Consider the following 21,962-nt stretch of genomic DNA (forward strand, 5'->3'; position numbering starts at 1 on the left):
TTATCCCGCCCGTTCACAACGAACCCACCAGGAATGGAGCAATGCAGAAAAGTCTTGTGCTGCCTTTCAGACCAAGTGCAGTCTGTGTGCAAAAGAAACTCCGTCTGAATTAGGGCGCTGCAGCAAGCTCCCACCATCTTGATGTGAATTTCTCCCATCGCCAGTCGCTTCCCTTTCTTGTGGGTGGGGGGGGGGGGGGGCGGTGCAGGGTGATTTGAGGGTTTGTGTGGGTTCCTGGGTGAGCTCTGGGAGCGGCCTCTCTCCGCCTCTTGTTGCCCTGTCAGTGTTTGAACAGGGATGGGGTGGTGGTGGTGGGGGGGCGGTGGGTAGCTGTGTGTGCGTGTGTGTTGGGGGGTGTTGGTGGTGGAGAGATTACACACTGCTGCTGTCGCTGAAATCAATCCCTCAACAACAGCCACACGTTTACCTCTTAAAGACCAAGAGGCTCTGATTTAAAATATATTTGTATATATATATAGCGAAAACGACGTTGAATTGTCATCATGTTATTGTAAATGGTGAGTGTTTGGTGCAGGGGGGAGCCAAGCAAAGCGCCATGCTGTGAAATAAATCAGATTTGAGGCGGGAGGGTGCGGGTACTGCAGGATCCCCCTCCCCTTTATTGCTCAATGTTGAAATGACCCAAGGAGGGAGGGGGAAATGATGAAGCCACTTTGACCAGCGGGTGGAGGGGAGGGGGATTGAGTTGCAAGGGGGCGAGGTGGGTGGTGGGAGGGGGTTGATGTTCAGGGCGGTAGAGGGGAAGGGGGTTGGGGTTCAGGGGAATGGGGTGGGGGTTGAGGTGCGGGGGGTGAAGGGGAGGGGATTGAAGTGCAGGGGGTGGATGAGAGGGGTTGAGATACAGGGGGTGAAGTGGGGGAGGGCTGATTGTAAACTAGTGAGTGTGGCTAGCAGGACAGGAGAAGCTCGATGTCGGGGCGAGTGGACAATGGGTCTGATCTCCAGTCAAGCATCTAGGTGCAGCATCTGTATCTGACTGTGACTGCTCCAACCGAGCACAGACCCCACTGTCCTCTGACCCATTAAACAGGATGCTGCTGTAGGAACTGCCGATTTCCTCTCGCTGTCAACTGATCCAGGCGGGAAAAAAAAGGAGAAAGCGAGACGATGAGATCCGACCCCCACCCCCTCTCTCCTCCACCCACCCCCAACATTCACTCACACATACAGAAACACTCACACACACAGAAACACTCACTCTCACTTACACACACTCCTTCCAGTCACCCGCCAGTCCTGAAAGCTCAACCCATGACGTAAAATAGAGAGAGAGAAAAAAAACTCCGGAGCCTGAACGAGGGGCAAGTGCTTTTCCGATGCAATCGAGCATCCCAAATGTGCTGGTGCACCGGCTGAAAGCAGCAGCCTCGGATGGTCCTTCCAGCTTCGGGTGAGCTAGAGGCAGACTTTTCACAGCCATCATTGAGAAAGCAAAGAGACGGGCAAAGAGAGAGAGAGAGAGCAGGAGGGAGAGAGAGAGGGAGAGAGAACGAGCTGCATTCTAAAGATTCACTTACATTCATATCACGTCGGCATTTTCCTCTACAGCAGGAGTGAAGGCAGCTAGAGCAAATCTTCAACTCTTTTCACTTCTTGCACTAAAATCATCCACGGAGGGTGAGTAGACTGCTGGATTGGAGACTTTATGCACGGTTTAATTGTGTTTAAAAGGCTCCCTTGATTTTGGGTGGCAAACTGAGCATTTTAGGGAGGTTTCTTGAAGGCGTTTCTGTAAGGGAATAATGTTATGATTGTATCTGCCTTTTAAGACAGTAACAGATTGTTAAAATGCCTTTATTGAAATCGCGTCTTTCCCGGTTTCCCTTCGCCTCTCTGATCGTGTGCCACACTTGATCAGTTATCTCCCCATCTAACTATCACCGGAGGAATTTCTATTTTTGAAACTTCCCCTTTTCTATTGTCCTGATTTCCCGGTCCTTGTAATTAACCTTTTGAGTTTATTTATTGAACTATCATTACTCCTCCAACGCAACTCAAGGGATTTTTCCACCCCCCCCCCCTTTCTGTTTTAGCCCAGAACTTGCTCAACTGGACGTCGTCTAAATCGGACAGGGATGGTTTAAGAAAAAAAAGGGACAATATTCTCTTTATTCCGGTCAACTGCGAGCCTTTAGCCTTGATCTTCAGTAGATCGTGATAAGCGAATTCGTGATTAAATTGGAGGCAAATGCAATGCCATTTTTATAAGCAAAGGTGGCTTTTCTCTAATTCGGTCCAATAAAATGGGCCGGCCACTCCATACACCGCCGGATAGACTCCAGCCCGTTGCTTCGGGAGCTGGATCCCGATTGACGGCCCTTGTCAATGGTGTCTGCAAATCTCAACACCGGGAGAATCCGACAGATAATCAGATTTCGGTTCCATGACACTCGCCTGTGTCTTACTTTCAATTTTTATTTGTCCACACTTTGCATGGTGATGTGGGGAATGTTTTTGCACTGGCAATTTTATAAACCTGGGAATTGATAGAGCCGCCCCCCCGCTCCACCACCAGCCGCCCCCACACACCGCCCCGCCCCAAAGTAAACCAGTTTTCACAGTGGCAATCCCACGGTTGTGTCTGTCAGAGTGCTTTGGAAAGTGCAAATGATAGGATTAGATTCCGAAAAATCAGAGTGCTTTTATAGGAGAAAATGAGGACAGCACGCAGATTTGTGTGTTCTCCATACAGCTCAATTCTCTGTACGCTCTCCTAACTGGATATCAAGAAACATTTAGACGTATATTTTCTCTCTGTGGGAACAGCCAGTTCCCTCTTTGCCTCTTTGAAAATGAATTTTTAGAACACAAATCAGTCCTTAAATCACTGGCTCTGTAGGAATGTCATTATCATCATATGCACCGCGGATGCTGTCAAATGTCTTTCGTATTCCCAGGAATTTGTGCGCTCTTTGTTTTGTTGGTGTGGGTCGACGTAGAATTTTCTTCTGTATGTAGAATATTGTGCTCTGAGTAATTGGTGAGATGCAGCATGTTGGGTGTGTGTTTGGGGTATCTATATACATTGACGAAGATAAAGCCAATTTGTTAGGACACACTCGTTTTCTCACGGGAATTCTAACATCTAATGCCATTTTCTACGTGTCTTCTGTGTACAGTCAGTGCATCTCCAAGAGGGTCCCGCACGACAACCACTGCTGCTGTTACCTCCAGCTGAACGGAGAAATATAAGGATGTTCTGGATAACCGTTGTAAGCACAATAGCTCTGGGATGGAGCACGTCGATTCCACTGATGGAGGACTCGAACGAGTTAGACGAACATTGCATGGAGCCATGTTACTGCGAGGAAAAGGAGAGCTTTTTGCAAATACACTGTGAAAGCAAAGGTTTTACAAATATCAGTCAGATTACCGAGTCATGGAGAAGACCATTTAAACTTCACCTACAAAGAAACTCTATGAGGAAACTCTATACGAACGGGTTTCTATTTTTAACCAACGCAGTATCCATTAACCTTGGAAACAACGCATTGCAGGACATTCAGGCTGGCGCCTTTAATGGCATGAAACTTCTGAAACGTTTATATTTACACGAAAACAAACTAGAGGTTTTTCGAAATGACACGTTCTTGGGTTTGGAGAGCTTGGAGTACCTGCAGGCAGATTACAATGTGCTGAAGAGAATTGATGGTGGTGCATTTAGGAACCTCAATAAACTGAAAGTGTTGATTATCAATGACAATCTGATACCCCTCCTCCCACTCAATCTCTTCAGGGCGGTTTCCTTAACCCACATCGATCTGCGTGGCAATCGGTTAAAGTCACTGCCTTACGTGGGCACGCTAGAGTATATTGGCAGGCGCCTCATGGAGATTCAACTGCAGGAGAACCCATGGAACTGTACCTGTGACATTATGCCATTGAAGTCTTGGTTGGAAAGCATACCGTACACGGTTCTCGTAGGGGAGATTACTTGTGAAACACCATTCCACCTCCATGGCAAGGACTTGAGGGAGATCAGGAGAAGTGAATTGTGTCCACTTCATTCGAGTGTGGAGGTGGAAGTCAGTTTGGGGGTCCCGCAGCTTGCTTCCAGTAACGACAACGCGTGGCCTACCAAACCTTCCTCCATGTCTTTGTCAGTGACCTACACGGCTTCTTCTGTCGAATATAAGACATCAGGTAGATTACCAAAAGCAACCAAGACTCCGAACACTTTAAAAGCACAGCCAACTCTGCGCAACGTTCAACCTATAGTTGCAGGCTACCAGACCAGACCGCCCATCCCAATCATTTGCCCAACTGAATGCTCGTGTAGCCTCCATATAAATGACTTGGGCTTGACAGTACAGTGCAAAAATAAAGCGATTCAAAACATGTCTGAACTAATACCAAGGCCGTTGAACGCTAAGAAGTTGTATTTAACCGAGAACCTTATTCAGAAAATTTACAGGTCAGACTTTTGGAATTTCTCCAGTTTGGATCTATTGCATTTGGGGAGCAACAGTGTGTCATATATCCAAGATGGTGCTTTTATGAATCTTCCACATTTAAAAACCTTGTACCTGAACAATAACGAGATCGAACGCCTCACCCCGGGCATGTTCAGAGGGCTGCAGAGTTTGGAATATCTATATTTTGAATACAACATCATAAGGGAGATCCAGCCGGCTTCTTTCAGCCTGATGCCCAACCTTCAGCTGCTGTTTCTGAACAACAATCTGCTCAGAACTCTGCCCACCGATGCTTTCACGGGCACCTCTCTGGGGAGGTTAAGCCTGAGGAATAACTACTTTTTCTACCTGCCGGTGAGCGGGGTGCTGGAGCATTTGGATTCCATTGTGCAGATCGATCTGAATCAGAACCCTTGGGACTGCTCCTGCGATCTGATTGCTCTCAAGCAGTGGGTGGAAAGGATCAGCACTGTCAAACTGGTGGGCAGCGTGCTGTGCGAGACGCCGGAATCCCTGCGGGGGGTGGACTTGAAGATGGTCGACTACGACTTGTTGTGCCCGGAGCTGAAACACGCCGCCGCCTCCCCGGCTCTGCCGGGCTCCGGAGGGAACGCGAATGTGATCTCCACCACCACCGGCTTCGGCTTCTCTTCGCAAGGTGGCGCCATCCCTCTGTCAGTGCTGATCCTGAGCCTGCTGATCATTTTCATCTCCGCCGTCTTCATCGCCGCCGGCCTCTTCGCCTTCGTGCTCCGGAGGCGCAAGAAATCGCCCTTCAGGAGGCGGCAGGACGTCGACCTGACCGGCATGCAGATGCAGTGCCGCATCTTCGAGGACCGAGCCGCCAACTCGCCCGAGAAAGCCGCCAGCCACGTCTACGACTACATCCCCCACCCCGTCACCCAGATGTGCAACAACCCCATCTACAAACCACGCGAGGGCGAGATGGAGGAGGAATTCTCAGAGACTCAGGAAAACAACACCAATTACAAAACTCTGGAGAAGGACAAGGAGTGGAAGATGTCTCTCTCCAACAGCAATCTCAACACCATCGTCACCATCAATCAGACTAATGATTTTGCTAGCTTTCCAGAAAACGGGGTGATTTACCCCAGCGTATTGGACCGAGAAAGACCAGCTCACACTGTTGGCTTTGTGGACTGCCTGTATGGCACCGTGCCCAAGTTAAAAGAGCTGCATGTCCACCCTCCTGGCATGCAATACCCTGACTTGCAGCAAGATGCCAGGTTTAAAGAAACCATTCTGTTTGGCTCCTCTGGACGGGGATTTCCTGACCAAACCCAAAGCGAATACCTCGAGTTGAGAGCCAAACTGCAAACTAAGCCAGACTACCTCGAAGTTCTAGAGAAGACATCATACCGATTTTAGATACCCCATAATCAACAGAAAAAGATCCCCCCCCCAAAAAAAACACAGCATGTTTAGAAGGTCAAGGGAAATTATCCGCCGTCCCCTCATTAGGTTGCTTTGGAGGAAAGGCCATATTCAAATCATACTCAATGAAGTGCCTTTGCAGACTTTAGCCAGCAATGATATCAATCATATTTTTTTATGGAAACGAGAACTGGTTGTGCCATCTATAATCATATAGAGGCCTGGTTATCGATGGTCATACAAATAACCCTATTCATTACTGGCAGCGACTTTGTTCACTTTATTTGGCAGGAAATTATGGCTCTCTCTTGCTCTCTCTCTCTCTCACCTAAAGGAACGCCGAGGGCATACTCTATGAAACATTGACTGCAGTCTTGCTGCATGTGTAAAACTGCCGGGGTGTAACTCGCTCAAATGACAAGAAGTAAACTTGATAATTAAAAGTGACTGCAACGCTTTATCGTTCAGTGTTATTTAATTTTTTATATATATTATATATATAAATATATATTATATTCAAGAGGGGAGTATACAAACTCTACGACGCATCTAAGGATTTCAATTTGTGAATATGACGCGAAGATTTTATTATAAACAATGCACTTTCTTAAAAAAAAAGCTCGTCAATGTTGATGCTTACACCACTAACAGCTTTGTAAGAAGCACTTTTAATGTTTTCTCTCAAACACACACACAAAGATTTCCAAGTGTGCATATTTATTCTGTAATTTCTGTGAACAATCATTGTAAAGGTAATAATGTTAACTCAATGTAGTGACTGCGTCTGGTAAAGCTTTCCTAATAAAAGGTGTGAAAACTATGCAGTGACATGTAGAGATTGTATGTTGGTAGAATGTCAGCAGGTGAAGGAAACAGAGGAAGCTTCTGAAGCAGTTACATGTTAGTTTGCGACAAAAAAAAGCGCCCGGTTTCCAGAATTGAATCCAATTTTAACATGTTTGTCTTAACAATGAGCCGCTCTCCTCCACTCCCACTTTTTATACCTGGAAATACTGCTTGAATACAATCTACTTTCTCTGAAATGGCTTCTGCACTTTCCGAGACTTCAAGCACAACAGGCAAAGTCTTGCAAAGTCGATAGGAAGTAAACCCCGATGGTTCTTTTATTCGGCTACCTTTTGGAGAGTTTCATTCAAAAGTGTCCTGTTTTTCTTTTTTTAAAACAACGCGCCCAGATTTGCAACAAGCACACACCCTGTTGGGATCAGGTGACACTGTGCCGTCCTCACAGATTATGGATCCAATCACAGGGAGGCCGGAAACGAACAGGAAACTGGATCTTAATGTAAATAAAATTGTCCTTGATAAATTGTAAGTAATGCTTCTTTCAATAAATAATTCCATTGAGCAAACTGATGACATCTTCAAATTTAAGGTTATTATTGTGTCGCGAAAGTATGCAGGGTAAGGAGGAGGTCTTGTGGGACAGTGGTAGCGTATCTACCTCTGGGCTCAGACGCTCCGGGTTCAAACCCAGCGCCACGGGAGAATGTTCTTAGGGAAAAGGCAGAATGCTGTTTATGCTGGTGTTAGAAGCAAAAACAGTCAGCTCTCTAGAAGGGTCATCCAGACTTGAAACGTTGGCTTAATTCTCTCTCCACAGATGCTGTCAGACCTGCTGAGGATTTTTTGGTGTGTGTGTATAAGTGTTCCTAATTCGGATCACCATCTGATATTCAGCTGAGGAAGTAATTCTCAAAAGGGAAAATTAAGTGTGCTTGTGAAGATACATTTAAAAACTCTTCAGACGCTGTTGCAAATCACGGGCAGGTTTTAAATCACACATTGTTTTTGTGCTTTTGAAATTTGCAGTTGTGGAAAACGTGTTTCAAAATTACAGGGAAAAAACGTAAACAATGAACAAGTGCCGGTGCTTAGCCGGTTATAACCGATTGGACAGGGTACCTGCAATGGGAGCGACGCTGCCAAATGCAATTGTTGTGGAACTGACATGAGAATGAGTTGTTAGTTCCAGCAGAGGGCACCGTTTCCTAATCACAGATCTGGACTGCAAACCTGAACACAATGCAATCGGCTTGATGCACCAGGAGGCTAAATCTTATTCGCAGTAAATTGCTGACGCATTTCCATTTCATCCCAACTGAGTAATGATACACAAGTTCAATTAATTTCCACATTCTCTTTGAAGTTGAAAATCTGTTGGTTTCTATCATAAACTGGAAGTTATGTTTTATTAATGACCCTTTATTATTGGTTAGCATTTAAAACATTATTGCTTTAAATATTCCATGGTGACGGTGGGTTTTATATAGGCAGTATATTACTGCACTGCCGACGGCCGCTTCATAGTCGTGATAAAATGAACCTGTGGGTGTAACGTTTTGAATCTTCACATTACCCCCACCTCCGCTGCAGGCATCTTGTGAACTGGTGAACATAAATCCGTTTCCAAACACAAGGACAGATAATGGTTGAGATTAATGACATTATTCTGATGGTTCTATTTGCTGAACATATGTGCGCGTCGCTGTGATGTAATTGTATCTCCAGTATGTAAAACAGGATTTACCTTTCTGACTGAAAAGTGAGGCAGAAACTGCATTTACACTTTGCTGTAACGGTGTCCGAGCCATGTATTTGAACTTTATTTTACGGTTTTGGAGATAATTTTCAGGATAATTATCTCGCTGTGCACTGCATGCAAGCTTGTGTATTCCGAATATGTCGCCTTTTTAAAAAAAAGTTGGCTACATTTTTACACATTCAAGCTTCTGACCGATTTGCATTGGTCTGAAATGTCCGTATTTAAATAGGCTTATGTTGCGTGTATTGATGGAGTGTTTTTCCACGGGAGTCTTACTGTTTAAAGTCCCGTAGAGAACGGCCTGGTTCCTTTACACACGGGCTAACTGATGCACAATGGTGTAGTATTAGTCCAGCAACAGTGCCCCTCTCTCCTTTTCTGAAATTGTTAGAATTTGATGACTTGTATTTTTTTCACTTTGTGCAGAAGATCATTCGAGGCGATAGTGATGAACGTTTAACTTTTCAATTTCTTCTTACTGCCAATGAATTGCAGTTAATAGGATTACTAATCTGCGATTTAAACAGAGTATTTGTTAATCGAGCTCTCACTAGGGCGGCATGTTGACACAGTGGTTGGCACTGCTGCCTCATAATACTAGGGACCTGGGTTCGATTCCTGGTTTGGGTCAATGCCTGTGTGGAGTTTACACATTCTCCCAGTATCTGTGTGGGTTTCCTTTCGGCGCTTTGGTTTTCGTCTGAAAGATGTGTTGGTTAGGTGCGTTGGACATGTTAAATTCTGATGACTAGGGGATTTTCATAGTAACTTCAATGTTGACATAAGCCTACTTGTGACAATAATACATAGAAAATATATATATGAGAGGTTATCCACTTTTGGTAGAAATAAGAAGACAGATGATTACTTGAATGGGTGTAAGTTGAGAGAGGTGGGTAGTCAGTGAGACATTAGTGTCCTCATGCATCAGTTGCTGAAAGTAAGCACGCAGGTACAGCAGGCAGCAAAGAAGGTAAATGGCATCTTGGTTTCCATAGCCAGAGAATTTACGTGTAGGAGCAGAGATGTATTTATGGTAATTGTATAGGCCGTTGGTGAAATCACACCTGGATTACTGTGTGCATTCTTGCTGTCCTTTATCTGAGGAAGGATGTCCTTGGTGTAGATGGAGTACAGCAAAGGTTTACCAGGCTGACTCCTGGGGTGGCAGGTCTGTCATATGAGGAAGGACTAAGTCAGTTAGGATTATATTCTTCAGTCAGAGAATGGTGAATGTGTGGAATTCATAACCATAGTAGATAGTTGAGGCCAAAGCATGATTTCAAGACAAAGTTAAATATAGCTCTTGGGGCTAAAGGGATCGAGGGAGGGGGTGTGAGGGAGGATCAGGATTTTGAATTTGATCATCAGCCGTGATCATAGTAAATGGCAGAGTAGGCTTGAAGGGCTAAATGACCTACTCCTGCATCTAGTTTCGATGACACAGAAGATAAAATGCACTTTTGGTGACCTAATCACTTACCCCTAGCACTGCTATTTCTTTTGTTTCTTTTCCTTGCGCCAGTATCCTTTTTGTTATTCAATCCATCCTGTCATCTACAGACATCTTTTGTTTTAACTATCTCCCCCACTCACGCACTTTCTCTGTGTCTGTATTTGTTTAAAGACTGTCACATTTCTAACCTTTTCTCAGTTCTAACGAAATGTAATTGACTTGAAATGTGAACTCTTGTTTTGTTCTCTCCTTTTGCTGTTGTTTGATCTGCTGAATGTTTTCAACGACTTCTGTTGTTATTTCAGATTTCCACCATTCCTAGTATGCCTAGCGCTCCCCTCAAATGTCAGTTAAAGGAGAAGTCAGTGGTAGAGATGGGGTATATTGGGCAGAAATGTACCTCTCATCTGTCATTTGAAAGAATGGGAAATCATTGTTAAGAGTATCCACCTAGTTGCCACTGAATTGATTGAGAATTGACTAGCATGCTTACCACCTTTGAATAACTATTTGGAGAAACCTACATTTGGTTAGATTAGAACCTTTCAGTAACTGAAGCTGATTTCCACTGAAAGCTGCAGGTGTATCCAGTGATGACATACTTTTCAATTCTCCTTATAACAATGCTAATAAGATAGGAATAACAACAACTTTACATTTGGGGAATCAATGTTCCTCTGTTTTGGAGGGTTCTTAGCCAGGATAAGTTAGACAGCCACCACTTATAGCTCATTGTGAAAAAGTCCTTTGCAATGTTGGGCATGAAATATCTTTTTGCAATATGGTTGACATATCTGTAAACTTTTATGCAGAAGCTTTTGTAAGTCAATTCCTTTCCTTGTATTAATTGGTTATGTAATAAATTAATTTTAAGTTCTGGAAAACAAAGGATTGCCAACCAAATTGTTGACACTTGTGTAAACAAATATCTCAGTGAAACTTCACTCTATAACAATGCTCTTTCAAGAGCAAAAGGAAGATATCATGGATGCTGGAAACCTGCAAGAAGACTGAAAAATGCACAAAACACTCAGCAGCTCTGCCAGCATCTTTGGAGAGAGGAACAGAGTGAAACTTGCAGGTCAGTGACCTTTAATAATATAGATTTTTGTTATCTATGGACCTTGAACCTGATGCCTTATATGATTATGGACATCATTGTCCATTGGGTTGATTTTACTGTGTAAAATTGGATTTAATTAAAATTTTACACCTGATGTTGACTTCTACAGTGCAAGTTTTACAAAACGTACTGAAATTAGTTGAGTATCAGTTGTTCCCATTCTCTATTAAAGGACTTACTTATTCTTTAAAGAACTTAATGCAACTAATGCTTGTGAATGGATTTGGGTTGCAATGACTAATTATGAATTGAAACAAAGATTTTGATTACAATGTCTTACCTGCACATATTTTCACCAACATATACATTTGTAATGAATTGTTTCTTGTTTGAAATTCCTTTTTAATGTTTCGTTTAGTATCTATAATGTTATATAGTCACATCAGAACACAGTGATAAGATACTGCAGATGTTGAAAACCTGAAATATAAATAGAAAATTCAGGAAACACTTACCAGATCTGGCAACGTCTGTAGAGGGAGAAACAGAATTAATGTTTCAGGTCTGTGACTGATAAAAATTAATCAGCGTATTGATTTTGAGTTGTTCTAACTTATTAGATTAACTATGCAGAAAACTGTAAAGTATAGACTTTTTGTGTAATGATAATTGTTATTCTACTTACATATTTTAGTGACATTTATTCTCTAGCTGTACAGCAGTATTCAACAAAATATTCAATGATCTAAAATTAATCATGAATAATCACAATGATTATTTTATTTGCACTTTTGTCACAAGATTATTATGATTAGATAAAGCATAATTTTACAAGCAGATAGTTTAATGATATTGCACTAATTAATATCAATGGATAATTGATACCAATGTCAGAGATGACATTAACTGAAAAAGTCTTGCAGAGTGACATTAGGAGCTGCAAATTTGCAAGATACAATGTGTGCGCAAAGTTTCCTGAGATTTTAACTTGCTGATGACCATTCACTAAATTGAGCCACCGTGCTGTGATAATTACTGCACTGTGGATCTGGACTGCTTTACTGCTGAAAGATCAGAAGGTGGAAAATTTGGATCATCTTCTGTTTCCATGCTTATCACACCTTATTTTCTGTTGCATTTTGAAATAATTAAACCACAGAGGACAAATATAGTATGTTTTGTTCACTGTTTTCAAACTACAAGCCATATTGTATAGATGCTGATGGATGCTGGCAAAACTGCTGAATTTTTCCAGCTTCCCCTGGTCTTGTACAGATATGTCTTTGTGTGTGTGTAGTGATGCTTCAGATTTTAGCTTCACTCCTCCATGTGCTTCAAAAGTCAGCACATGAAATGTTTGTGACTTTGTTGATCTTGAAATGCTGAGACCAAAATTCTATTTATATTATGTTCACATGTTGGCAATTTCTGTGGACCTAGATCACTTTGGCAACAGTATACAAATTTTCACTTTTATCCATGTAACTCACCACATTGAATTGAAGTTGCAGTGGTAATGTAAGACCATCTATTTATTTTATAGCCTGTCTAGAATGTTGAGTAGAGATTATGGTTTATTCATAAGTGTGGCTTTGCATCAATTGTAACATTCAAGAGGAAATTGGGTATATACTTGAAAGGGGAAAAATGCAAGGCTATGTGAAATGAATGGAGACTGGCATGAATTGCATAACCCTTTCCATGATCTGGTATATGAGGAAACCTGCTTGCAATTACTCACAGTACAAGGAACAGGGAAAAATTGTAGATGCTGGAAGTCTGAAATAATAACAGGAAATATTTGGAACATTTAGCAGAACAAGCAGGATCTATTGAGAAAGGAAGATAAGAGTAACCTTTCACTTTTTTTGTCAGAATATGATACAAATCCCTGCCTGTCATTTTCTGGGAATATTGGTGACATATTGGGCCCTAAGTGCTGGGCAGACTTGAAACTAGGAATGTTTCAGATCCGACTTTTAGACCCGTTCTCAGGGGCCCCCATACGCATTCTACATGCAAAAATATCAGCAATTCCAAATCGTGCTGCACAAGCCTGTGGGCGGGGCTTAATGCAAAGTCCGATTCGTGCCTCCAGCTGTGCATGTGCAATAAAAGATCGCTCCCAGGCTGGTTAATGACTCCCTTTGCCCCCCACGCACCCCCCCCCCCCCCACCCCTCTAACATTACTGTGTCCTTATACCCCAACCCCTCCGCCACCCAGACCGACTGCAGGCCCTTCCCCCCCCCTTCCCCCTCACTGATTTCAGGCAGAGTGGTAATGGACCACCCCCCTTCCCCATCACTGATCTCGAGCAGAGTGACAGCAGACCCCCCTTTCCCATCACTGATCTCAGGAAGAGCGGCAGTGGACCCCCTCTTCCCTCCCCCACTGATCTCAGGCAGAGAGCTGTCGGATGTTTGGCACTTACCCTCTCACTAACTGAAGTGCACGAATCAGACTTTTATAGAACATGTCTGTTTCATGCTGATTCTGGATGGGCGAACACGGTGGTAATGGTGGAAGTGTCGGTAAAGTTGGGCGCGCAGCCCATTAAGTCAATTTAAATTCATGCATTTCGGGCGCAGTCCCGATCATGGCCATTTTCAGACCTTGGTAAAAGGGGAACAAGTGCAGAGGCGAGTGTGAATTCTGCTATTCGCCTCACGCCCAACTTTACCAAATCTTCGTGCCTGAAAACAGGCGCAACTTGACAGTAAAATCGGGTCTATTGTGTGCAGTCTTGGCCTCCCTATCTAAGAAAGGATAGACTTGCCATGGAGACAATGCAGCAACGATTCACTAGGCTAATAGTGGGGATGGTGGACTGTCCTATGAGGAGAGATTGGTTTGAGAAGAGATCTGATTGAAAAGTATGGAATTCGAACAGGTCTAGACTGATTAGGTGCAGGGAGAATGTTTTCCCTGGTTGAGTAATCTAGAACCGGGGGATATAGTCTCAGGATATGGGTTAAAGCATTTAGGGCTGAAATGAGGAAGAATTGCTTCACTCAAAGGGTAGTGAACCACCACAGAGGGCTGTGGAGGCCAAGTCACTAAATTTAAGAAAGAGATGGATAATTATTTGGATTTTAATGGTATCAAAGGATAAGGGGAGAAAGTAGTTTTAAGACAAAGGATCAGCCATGATCATGCTGAATGGTGGAATAAGCTTTAGGGCCAACTGGCCTACTCCTGCTTCTACCTTCTATGTTTCTATAGTGGATAAAAGCCCTAACTTTAACTTTAACCCTAACCCTAACTCCCCTTGTGGGAGTTCCTTCACCATACAGACCACAGTGTTTCAAGAGGGCAGCTATGCCCACACCCTAAAAGTTTTTTTTTAAATGAGCATTCAAGAAATGCTAGGGATAAAATGCATAAGTTCAAATTAGATCAAAGCACTTGTAGACCTGTGTAAACATGGCATTTATTTTTCTTTATGATTGAAATCTAACAAAATATTCCACATTCTTCAAGCAAAATGAATCAGTCTCACTTTAGATGATAAATGATCTGCTCTTGTCAAGGCCCATTATGCTTTGCAGGAATGGGAGTCATTGTGGAATTTAACATGTATGATTTCTGCCTTGCCAGTTTATTCCACCCCCCACCCCCAAACATCACAAATATTTGGTGTTTCTGATTCCATTGTGAACATCAATTTGCCGATTTATGTTTATTCCCTATACATTTCACAATGTGAGGCATGCATAGTGTGAAATGCATGGATTCTATTGATCAGAATTCCTTAAATCAGCCAGTTTTGTAGAAGCACTAATTGTCCAGGTTAGCTGGGGATGATAGAGTGTCAGTGGGGCCTCCCCACCCCCACCAATCATTTGGATCGATCAGGGCTGGGGGGAGACCAGTGATGGGGGTGGGCTGGGGATTCTGCCTCCCTTGGGGTGGGAGTATGGTCTGCCGGGTGGGGGATGGGGAGGATGGTCACTGCTAGGTGGAGGGGCTGGAAATCAGGCTGCTGGGTGGGTGGGGGGGGAGCGCGGGTCAGGACTGGCCTGAGAATGGTTGTGGTAGCTGCGATTGGGCCGTTGGGGTGGTGGAGGGGCAGCACTGCAAGGGTCTCAGGCTGGCCAGCAATCAAGTTGGCCAGGCAAGCCAGAGGCTGACAGTGCAGGGTCACTACACATGTGCAAAGGCCCGGAACTATCAGACTCTGGTGTGAATAGGCTCTGCCACCGCCCCCCCCCCCCCAAGCTTTTAATGATATACCTGATTATGATCTCTGCATTGCACAGAGTGTGGAGATTGGTGTCTGAAGTTGCACTGAAAAAACAATCATGAATGACACCATTTTTCCCACTAATTCAGCACTTAGACATCGCCCCTGATGTCTTTAAAATTTGACCACATTTCTTGCAGAGCTTGCATTCTCATTACTGGTTTTTAGGAGCACCCATTTTAACTAAGTGGAGTGCCTGAGACTGACTGTCTGCAAAATATTTATTTAGTGTTGGCTGATGTTTGTGTAAATGTACGCTATATACTGTTACTGTCTATTTATAAACACCTTCCTATTTTGCTCCAAACTGAAATCATAGTGCAAATAACAACCTGATATTAAGGTCAACCATATGCTGCTTTCCATTTGTACAGTTTCTAGTATTCATAGGCATCTGATTGACACCTTCTGCAGCTAATTATCTCATATCTTGAGGCCAATATAGTTGGTGGCAGTGGTGGTGAGATCACGCACGACAAGTGCCATGCCATCACTTGAGGAAGATACAAAAGTTTTGTTGTGAGGAATTGCCATTTTTAGTGGCAAAGAATTAAGGGAAAATTGGATCACAATTATTTAGCCACTGCAATACAATCTATTAGATAAAACATTAACCATTTTCCTTATTCTCAGGATAATTGACGTTGTGATATACCATATGTTGCTAGATTGCAAGAGGAATTTGAAGTTGGTTTATCATTTCTACTATGTATTTATTTAAGTAATGATATATGAGTACATGATAACATTTGCAGATCATATGTATTGGTATAAAGAGATTAGTGGTGAAGGGAAACAATATTGTTGAGGAGTTTGAGATATGTTCATCATATTTGGTATAAACTAAGACATGTTAAGTGTTAACTTTCAAAATGGTATGTTATACTTTAGTTCTGAATCAGCCTCAAACATTTGGTTGAATAATACCCCTGTGTGCTGACAGAAAGTTCTGGGCCCACTTTCAGTGCATGCCCGATAGTACGCTAATTATCACCAGTTACTGGCAAGGGACGTTACATCACCTCTCCCATTGAACGTTAGAGGGCGGGATGTCCAGTCTCAGGGGTTGCAGGTTATGTCCCAGAGCAATGGTAATGGCTAGCACTGAAAGGGACCCTTGGCATGGCACAGTGTCAGGTGACTCACCAGTGGATCACTGGAAGCAAAAACGATACACAGTGTAGATTTGTGAAGCTTTTGCAGGCAAGCCAGGTAAATCAAAGTGAGCTAATCTCTACCAACCATACTGATCTTCATAGGTGGTACAATGTTTAAAACTCAATAAATCTCCCACCTTTTGGTATTGAGGAGTTGTACATTTCCATGTATAGATGTCTGCACCATTGGAGTGAGGGGGCGGTGTTATAGAAGGGGAAAAGTTGCCCCAAATTCAGTGAGTGTTGTGAAGAGAAGGAAGCCCAACCAAATACATGTGTAGGGGAGGGTGGCTGATAAAGTTGACGTAGTGATGGGAACTTGGTCTCAGTGCCACAAAAGGTTCAGTGACCTCATGAGGTCAGTTGATTGCAGCTAGGTATTTGCCTGTGTATCCTTGGGTTGGCATGAGTTTGTCTGCATCTCCACTGATGGTTTCTCGATTCGTTCTGATCCTCAGGATCTGGTGTTACTCTGTCCCCTTCCTGAGGAGCCACAACATCTCCAATCCCTTGTGTTTCCTTCTTCCTGTCACCTTTCTCCTCCTCGTTCTCTGCTCCTCATTGGAGGTTGTGTCTCCAGCTGAGACACCAATCGCTCTCAGTCTCAGACACTTCTCACCCCTTGCGTCTGGGTGATTGAATCATTTTCTGTCTATCAGTGGCGTCTTCTGAATCAGAGGACAGTCCTCCTCATGAAAGGAAATCAAAAAGATCCCTCTGCTCACTCAAATGTGGAGTCCCTGCAGTCAATGGAGTTTGACTGTAAAGCTGAGACTCAACTGCAGTTTTAAAACCAACGCAGACAAGCTTTCCCATAAGAAAACAGATTCCCACCTACCATAAATCACGCTCTGAATTTGTATTATTGCCTTCTGACCATATAATTGCCAGGAGATGGGTAGTTAATTTGCTGTTTACATTGACAATTGAATTGACAAGAGGGTTCCCAATCTTTTGACTCGCAGTATCAATGGAAATTGGCATGATGGCATTGCAGACAGCTCCTAGGGCAGGATTTTCCAACTGCGCTTACCCTAAGACCAGAAAATCCTGCCTGAGATGAGCAGACCTTTCCATGATCAGTGTCCCGCCCGCTATGATTCCTGTGATGGGCAGGTTGGAAAATTCCACCCCTAATGTCATCATGCCCCATAATACACTTCGCAAAGTGGAAAACACTCCTGATCTTGGAACATATTATTCAGCCCTTTTGTACATATTTAATCAGAGCCCTTATTAGGTTAATTTTATTACAATTCCTGCTCCAAAATCTCACCATCCCTAATGATGGATCTTAAATAAATTCCCTTATATCTATGCTAGTTTATTTGAGTATTTTTTCACTTAGTAGTATAATCTGTTAAAATTATTTGTATGTAGTGATAACGTTTTTGCAAAATACTGATTTATATGTATATATGAATACTGATTTGTATGTATATGTCACGTTTTCACAAAAACTGATTTGTATGAGAACTGGGTAGTACAGTTCATGAACTGATTAATCTTTGGACCCGCGTTTGAGTCTAGTCCAAACAATAGAATAAAACAAAGCTTGTCACTGATGGAAATAAAAATGTTAAGTGTAAGAAAATGAATTGTCCAAGTTCTGACTGGGATGATTGAGCCCATGGCACAACCATGTCCTCCCACGCCCCCCCCCCCCCATGATATGATACTGATGGTCAATGAAGCTGCAATCTAATTCGAGAGACATCAAAAGCATGGCTTGTGTACAGTGTTCATACTATTGAGTTGAAAGTGTGTTGTTGGGATATTAGAGAGAGAGCTTTATTCTTCATTTAATGTGTTGAAACTGACCATGTTGTATGTTGCTGATATTAGATTCAACTTTTGAAAATACTCTATTTTACCTCCATGAGCACAAATTGTATTTGATTTTATCTGATTTATTATTGTCACATGTATTATGCAGTAAAAAGTATTGATTCTTGTACACTACACTGACAAAGTATACCATGCATAGAGAAGGAAAGGGGAAAATGCAGAATGTAGTGTTACAGTCATAGCTAGGGTATAGAGAAAGATCAACTTAGTGTGGGGTAGGTCCATTTAAAAGTCTGATGGCAGCAGGGAAGAAGCTGTTCTTGAGTCAGTTGGTTCCTGATGTCAGACTTTTGTATCTTATTCCCGATGGAAAAAGGTAGAAGAGGGTATGTCCGGGGTGTGTGGGGTCCTTGATTATGCTGGCTGCTTTCTAAGGCAGCAGGAAATGTAGGCAGAATCAGTGGATGGGAGGCTGGTTTGCTTGATTGACTGGTCTTTGTTCACAAGCTTTTGTAATTTCTTGCGGTCTTAGACAGAGCAGGATCCATAACAAGCTATAATACAACCAGGAAGGATACTTTCTATGGTGCATCTATAAACGTTGGTGAGAGTCGTAGCTGACATGCCAAATTTCCTTAGCCTCTTGAGAAAATAGAGGGCTTTCTTAACTATAGAGTCAGCATGGAGGGACCAGGGTGTTAGTGATCTGGACACCTAGAAACTTGAAGTATGCATTTTTTTGCATAGAAACGTATGCAGAGAAACAGGCCCTTGGATTCATTGTGCCTGTGCTGACTCTTTGAAAGAGCACTTGGGCTTAGTCTCATATCCCTGCTTTGTGTCCATAATCCTGTGAGCTCTTCATCCTTGAGTATCTGTCCAGCTCTCTCTTTTTAACATATTTTATGTAATCAGCTTCTGTAACCCTTTTCAGGTTAAGCGTCCCAGATCTTGACAAATGTCTGAGCAACAGTGGTCAAAATCTTGCCAAAAATTGGCAGTGTTGTTTCTTGTGAGAAAACTGGTTTGGTTGCTCAGTGACTTTTTAAAAAGTGCCCTGATCAGAATGGCAAAAAACCTGCCTGTGACCAGTGGTGTGCCTCAGGGATCAGTGCTGGGTCCAGTGTTATTTGTCATTTATATTAATGATTTGGATAAGAATTTAGTAGGAATGGCTAGTAAGTTTGCAGATGACACCAAGATTGGTGGCATAGTGGACAGTGAAGAAAGTTATCTAGGATTGCAATGGAATCTTGATCAATTGGACCAGTGGGCTGATGAATGGCAGATGGAGTTTAATTTAGATAAATGCGAGGTGATGCATTTTGGTAGATTGAACCAGGACAGGACTTCCTCAGTTAATGGTAGGGCACTGGGGAGAGTTATAGAACAAAGGGATAATAGAGGTACAGATTCATAGCTCCTTGAAAGTGGAGTCACAGGTGGACAGATTGGTGAAGAAGGCATTCAGCGTGCTTGGTTCCGTTGGTCAGAATGTTGAATACTGGAGTTGGGACATCTTGTTGAAGTTGTACAAGACATTGGTAAGGCCACACTTGGAATACTGTGTACAGTTCTGGTCACCCTATTATAGAAAGGATATTATTAAATTAGAAAGAGTGCAGAAAAGAATTTTAACGGGATGCGAATGGGACTTGATGGTTTGAGTTTAAGGAGAGGCTGAATAGACTGGGACTTTTTTCTCTGGAGTGTAGGAGGCTGAGGGAGTGATCTTACAGAGGTCTATGAAATAATGAGGGGCATAGACAAGATAGATAGTCGATATCTTTTTGCAAAAGTAGGGGAGTCTAAAACTAGAGTGCATAGGTTTAAGGTGAGAGGGGACAGATACAAAAGAGTCCAGAGGGGCAATTCTTTCACACAGAGGGTGGTGAATGTCTGGAACAAGCTGATAGAGGCAGTAGTAGAGGTGGGTACAATTTTGTCTTTTAACCCATGTTTAGACAGTTACATGGGTAAGATGGGCGTAGAGGGATTTGGGCCAAATACGCACAATTGGGACTAGTTTGGGGGCTAAGAGAAAGGGCTGGCATGAGCAAGTTGGGCTGAAGGTCCCGTTTCCATGCTGTTAATTTCTATGACTCTGAGAGCCCTGTTCCTCCTCCTTCCCTTGGCAGCTTGTCCTACTCTGTGTTGCCTTTACACAATTTCACTGTCAGACTGTTGGCCTCGGGTGGGTGGGGGTTGGGGGGGGGGGGTGTGTCAAGAAAACCACTGTGTTGATACTTGGAAGCAAGTGGCCTTTCTTGAAATGTGAAACAAGGCCATGCAATGTGTGAATTTTTCTGTGACCTTTTTTCCAAGATGGAGTCGGAATGAGGTGACTTCTTGCGAGCTATGCTTAGCATACCCTCTAATTTTATCCTTTACTCTCGTCCTATGCTTCTAACCCTCCATTCTAACTCTTTGAAAAGCTCTGCCAAAGTATAACAATCTCTTACAACACCCTAGCTATGACTGTAATGCTACATTCTGCACTCTCGCCGAATCAAGAGCAGCTTCTTCCCTGCTATCATCAGACTGTTGAATGGACCTACCTCATATTAAGTTGATCTTTCTCCACACCCTAGCTATGACTGTAGCCTCTCCTTTCCTTCTTTATGAATGATATGTTTTGTGTGTATAATGCACAAGAATCAGTACTTTTCATTATATACTAATACATGTGACGATAATAAATCAAACTGAATCAAATGCTGGCCTTCATAGCGAGGGGGATTGAATATAAAAGTAGGGAGGTCTTGCTGCAGCTGTATAGGGCATTGGTGAGGCCACAGCTGGAGTACTGTGTGCAGTTTTGGTCACCATACTTACGCAAGGATATTTTGGCCTTGGAGGGAGTGCAGAGGAGGTTTACTAGGCTGATACCGGAGTTGAGGGGGTTGAGCTATGAGGAGAGGCTGAATAAACTGGGCTTGTACTTGTTGGAGTTTAGAAGAATGAGGGGAGATCTCGTGAGACGTATAAGATGATGAATGGGATGGATAGGATAGAGGTGGAGAGGCTCTTCCCGCTCAAAGGACAGTAGGACTAGGGGGCACAGCCTCAAGATAAAGGGGGGGCGGTTTAGAACAGAGTTGAGGAGGAACTTCTTCACTCAAAGGGTGGTGAATCTCTGGAATTCTCTGCCCGTTGAAGTGGTGGAGGCTGCCTCGCTAAATATTTTTAAGACGGGGGTTGATGGGTTTTTGATAAGCGAGGGGATTAAGGGTTATGGGGAGAGGGCGGGAATGTGGAACTGAGACACGACAGATCAGCCATGATCTTATTGAATGGCGGGGCAGGCTCGAAGGGCTGGATGGCCTACTCCTGCTCCTATTTCTTATGTTCTTATGTTCTTAAATCAAATACCACTCCCTTAGTTATCATCTGTTTTAAATCCCAGTGGACAACCTGAAGCAATCTACAAACTCAACAACAGCTGGTGAAAATTAATCAGCAGCTAGCCAGATCGCAGTGAATGATTCATTTAATTTCAGTTGGTGGGGTCCTTCCTTATGTCGACCACTTGCTCCGCTGTGTGACGTTAAGAGAGCATTTTGACTAGAGCATTGCGGTTGAAAATAGAACCATTGGAATCAAATCAACCAGACCCACAGGCTAGCATCACAATCTGCTGGCCACCACATGGTCCTAATGCCCACAGTAATGCCCTTGCCAAAATGACGTCAGGTGCATGCCACACTGGCTGTGCAAGCAAAGGTAGCGTGGAAACTATGGGGGCAAGGGAACCAAATTCTGTTTCTGAATATGGATTTTCATGAGAAAAGAGAAGGGGCAACCTAATCGAGTTCGTTAAAGTTATGAAATGTCTTGATCAACCGTAGGCAGAAAG

The 21,962-nt window shown here is 43.2% G+C and overlaps 1 protein-coding gene across 1 annotated transcript; it reads left to right on the forward strand.

Annotated features, from left to right (window-relative positions):
* The first annotated feature begins 1,373 nt into the window (after positions 1-1,373).
* Positions 1,374-7,124, forward strand: slitrk3a (SLIT and NTRK-like family, member 3a). Its single transcript, XM_080186391.1, has 2 exons — positions 1,374-1,638; positions 3,141-7,124. Exon 2 carries the CDS (start codon positions 3,216-3,218, stop codon positions 5,823-5,825), a length of 2,610 nt encoding a protein of 869 aa, XP_080042517.1. The 5' UTR covers positions 1,374-1,638; positions 3,141-3,215; the 3' UTR covers positions 5,826-7,124.
* The last annotated feature ends 14,838 nt before the right edge of the window (positions 7,125-21,962 follow it).

Source organism: Carcharhinus amblyrhynchos, chromosome 3, assembly GCF_965287045.1.
Source record: "Carcharhinus amblyrhynchos chromosome 3, sCarAmb.v2.hapA, whole genome shotgun sequence".
Taxonomy (NCBI): Eukaryota; Metazoa; Chordata; class Chondrichthyes; order Carcharhiniformes; family Carcharhinidae; genus Carcharhinus; species Carcharhinus amblyrhynchos.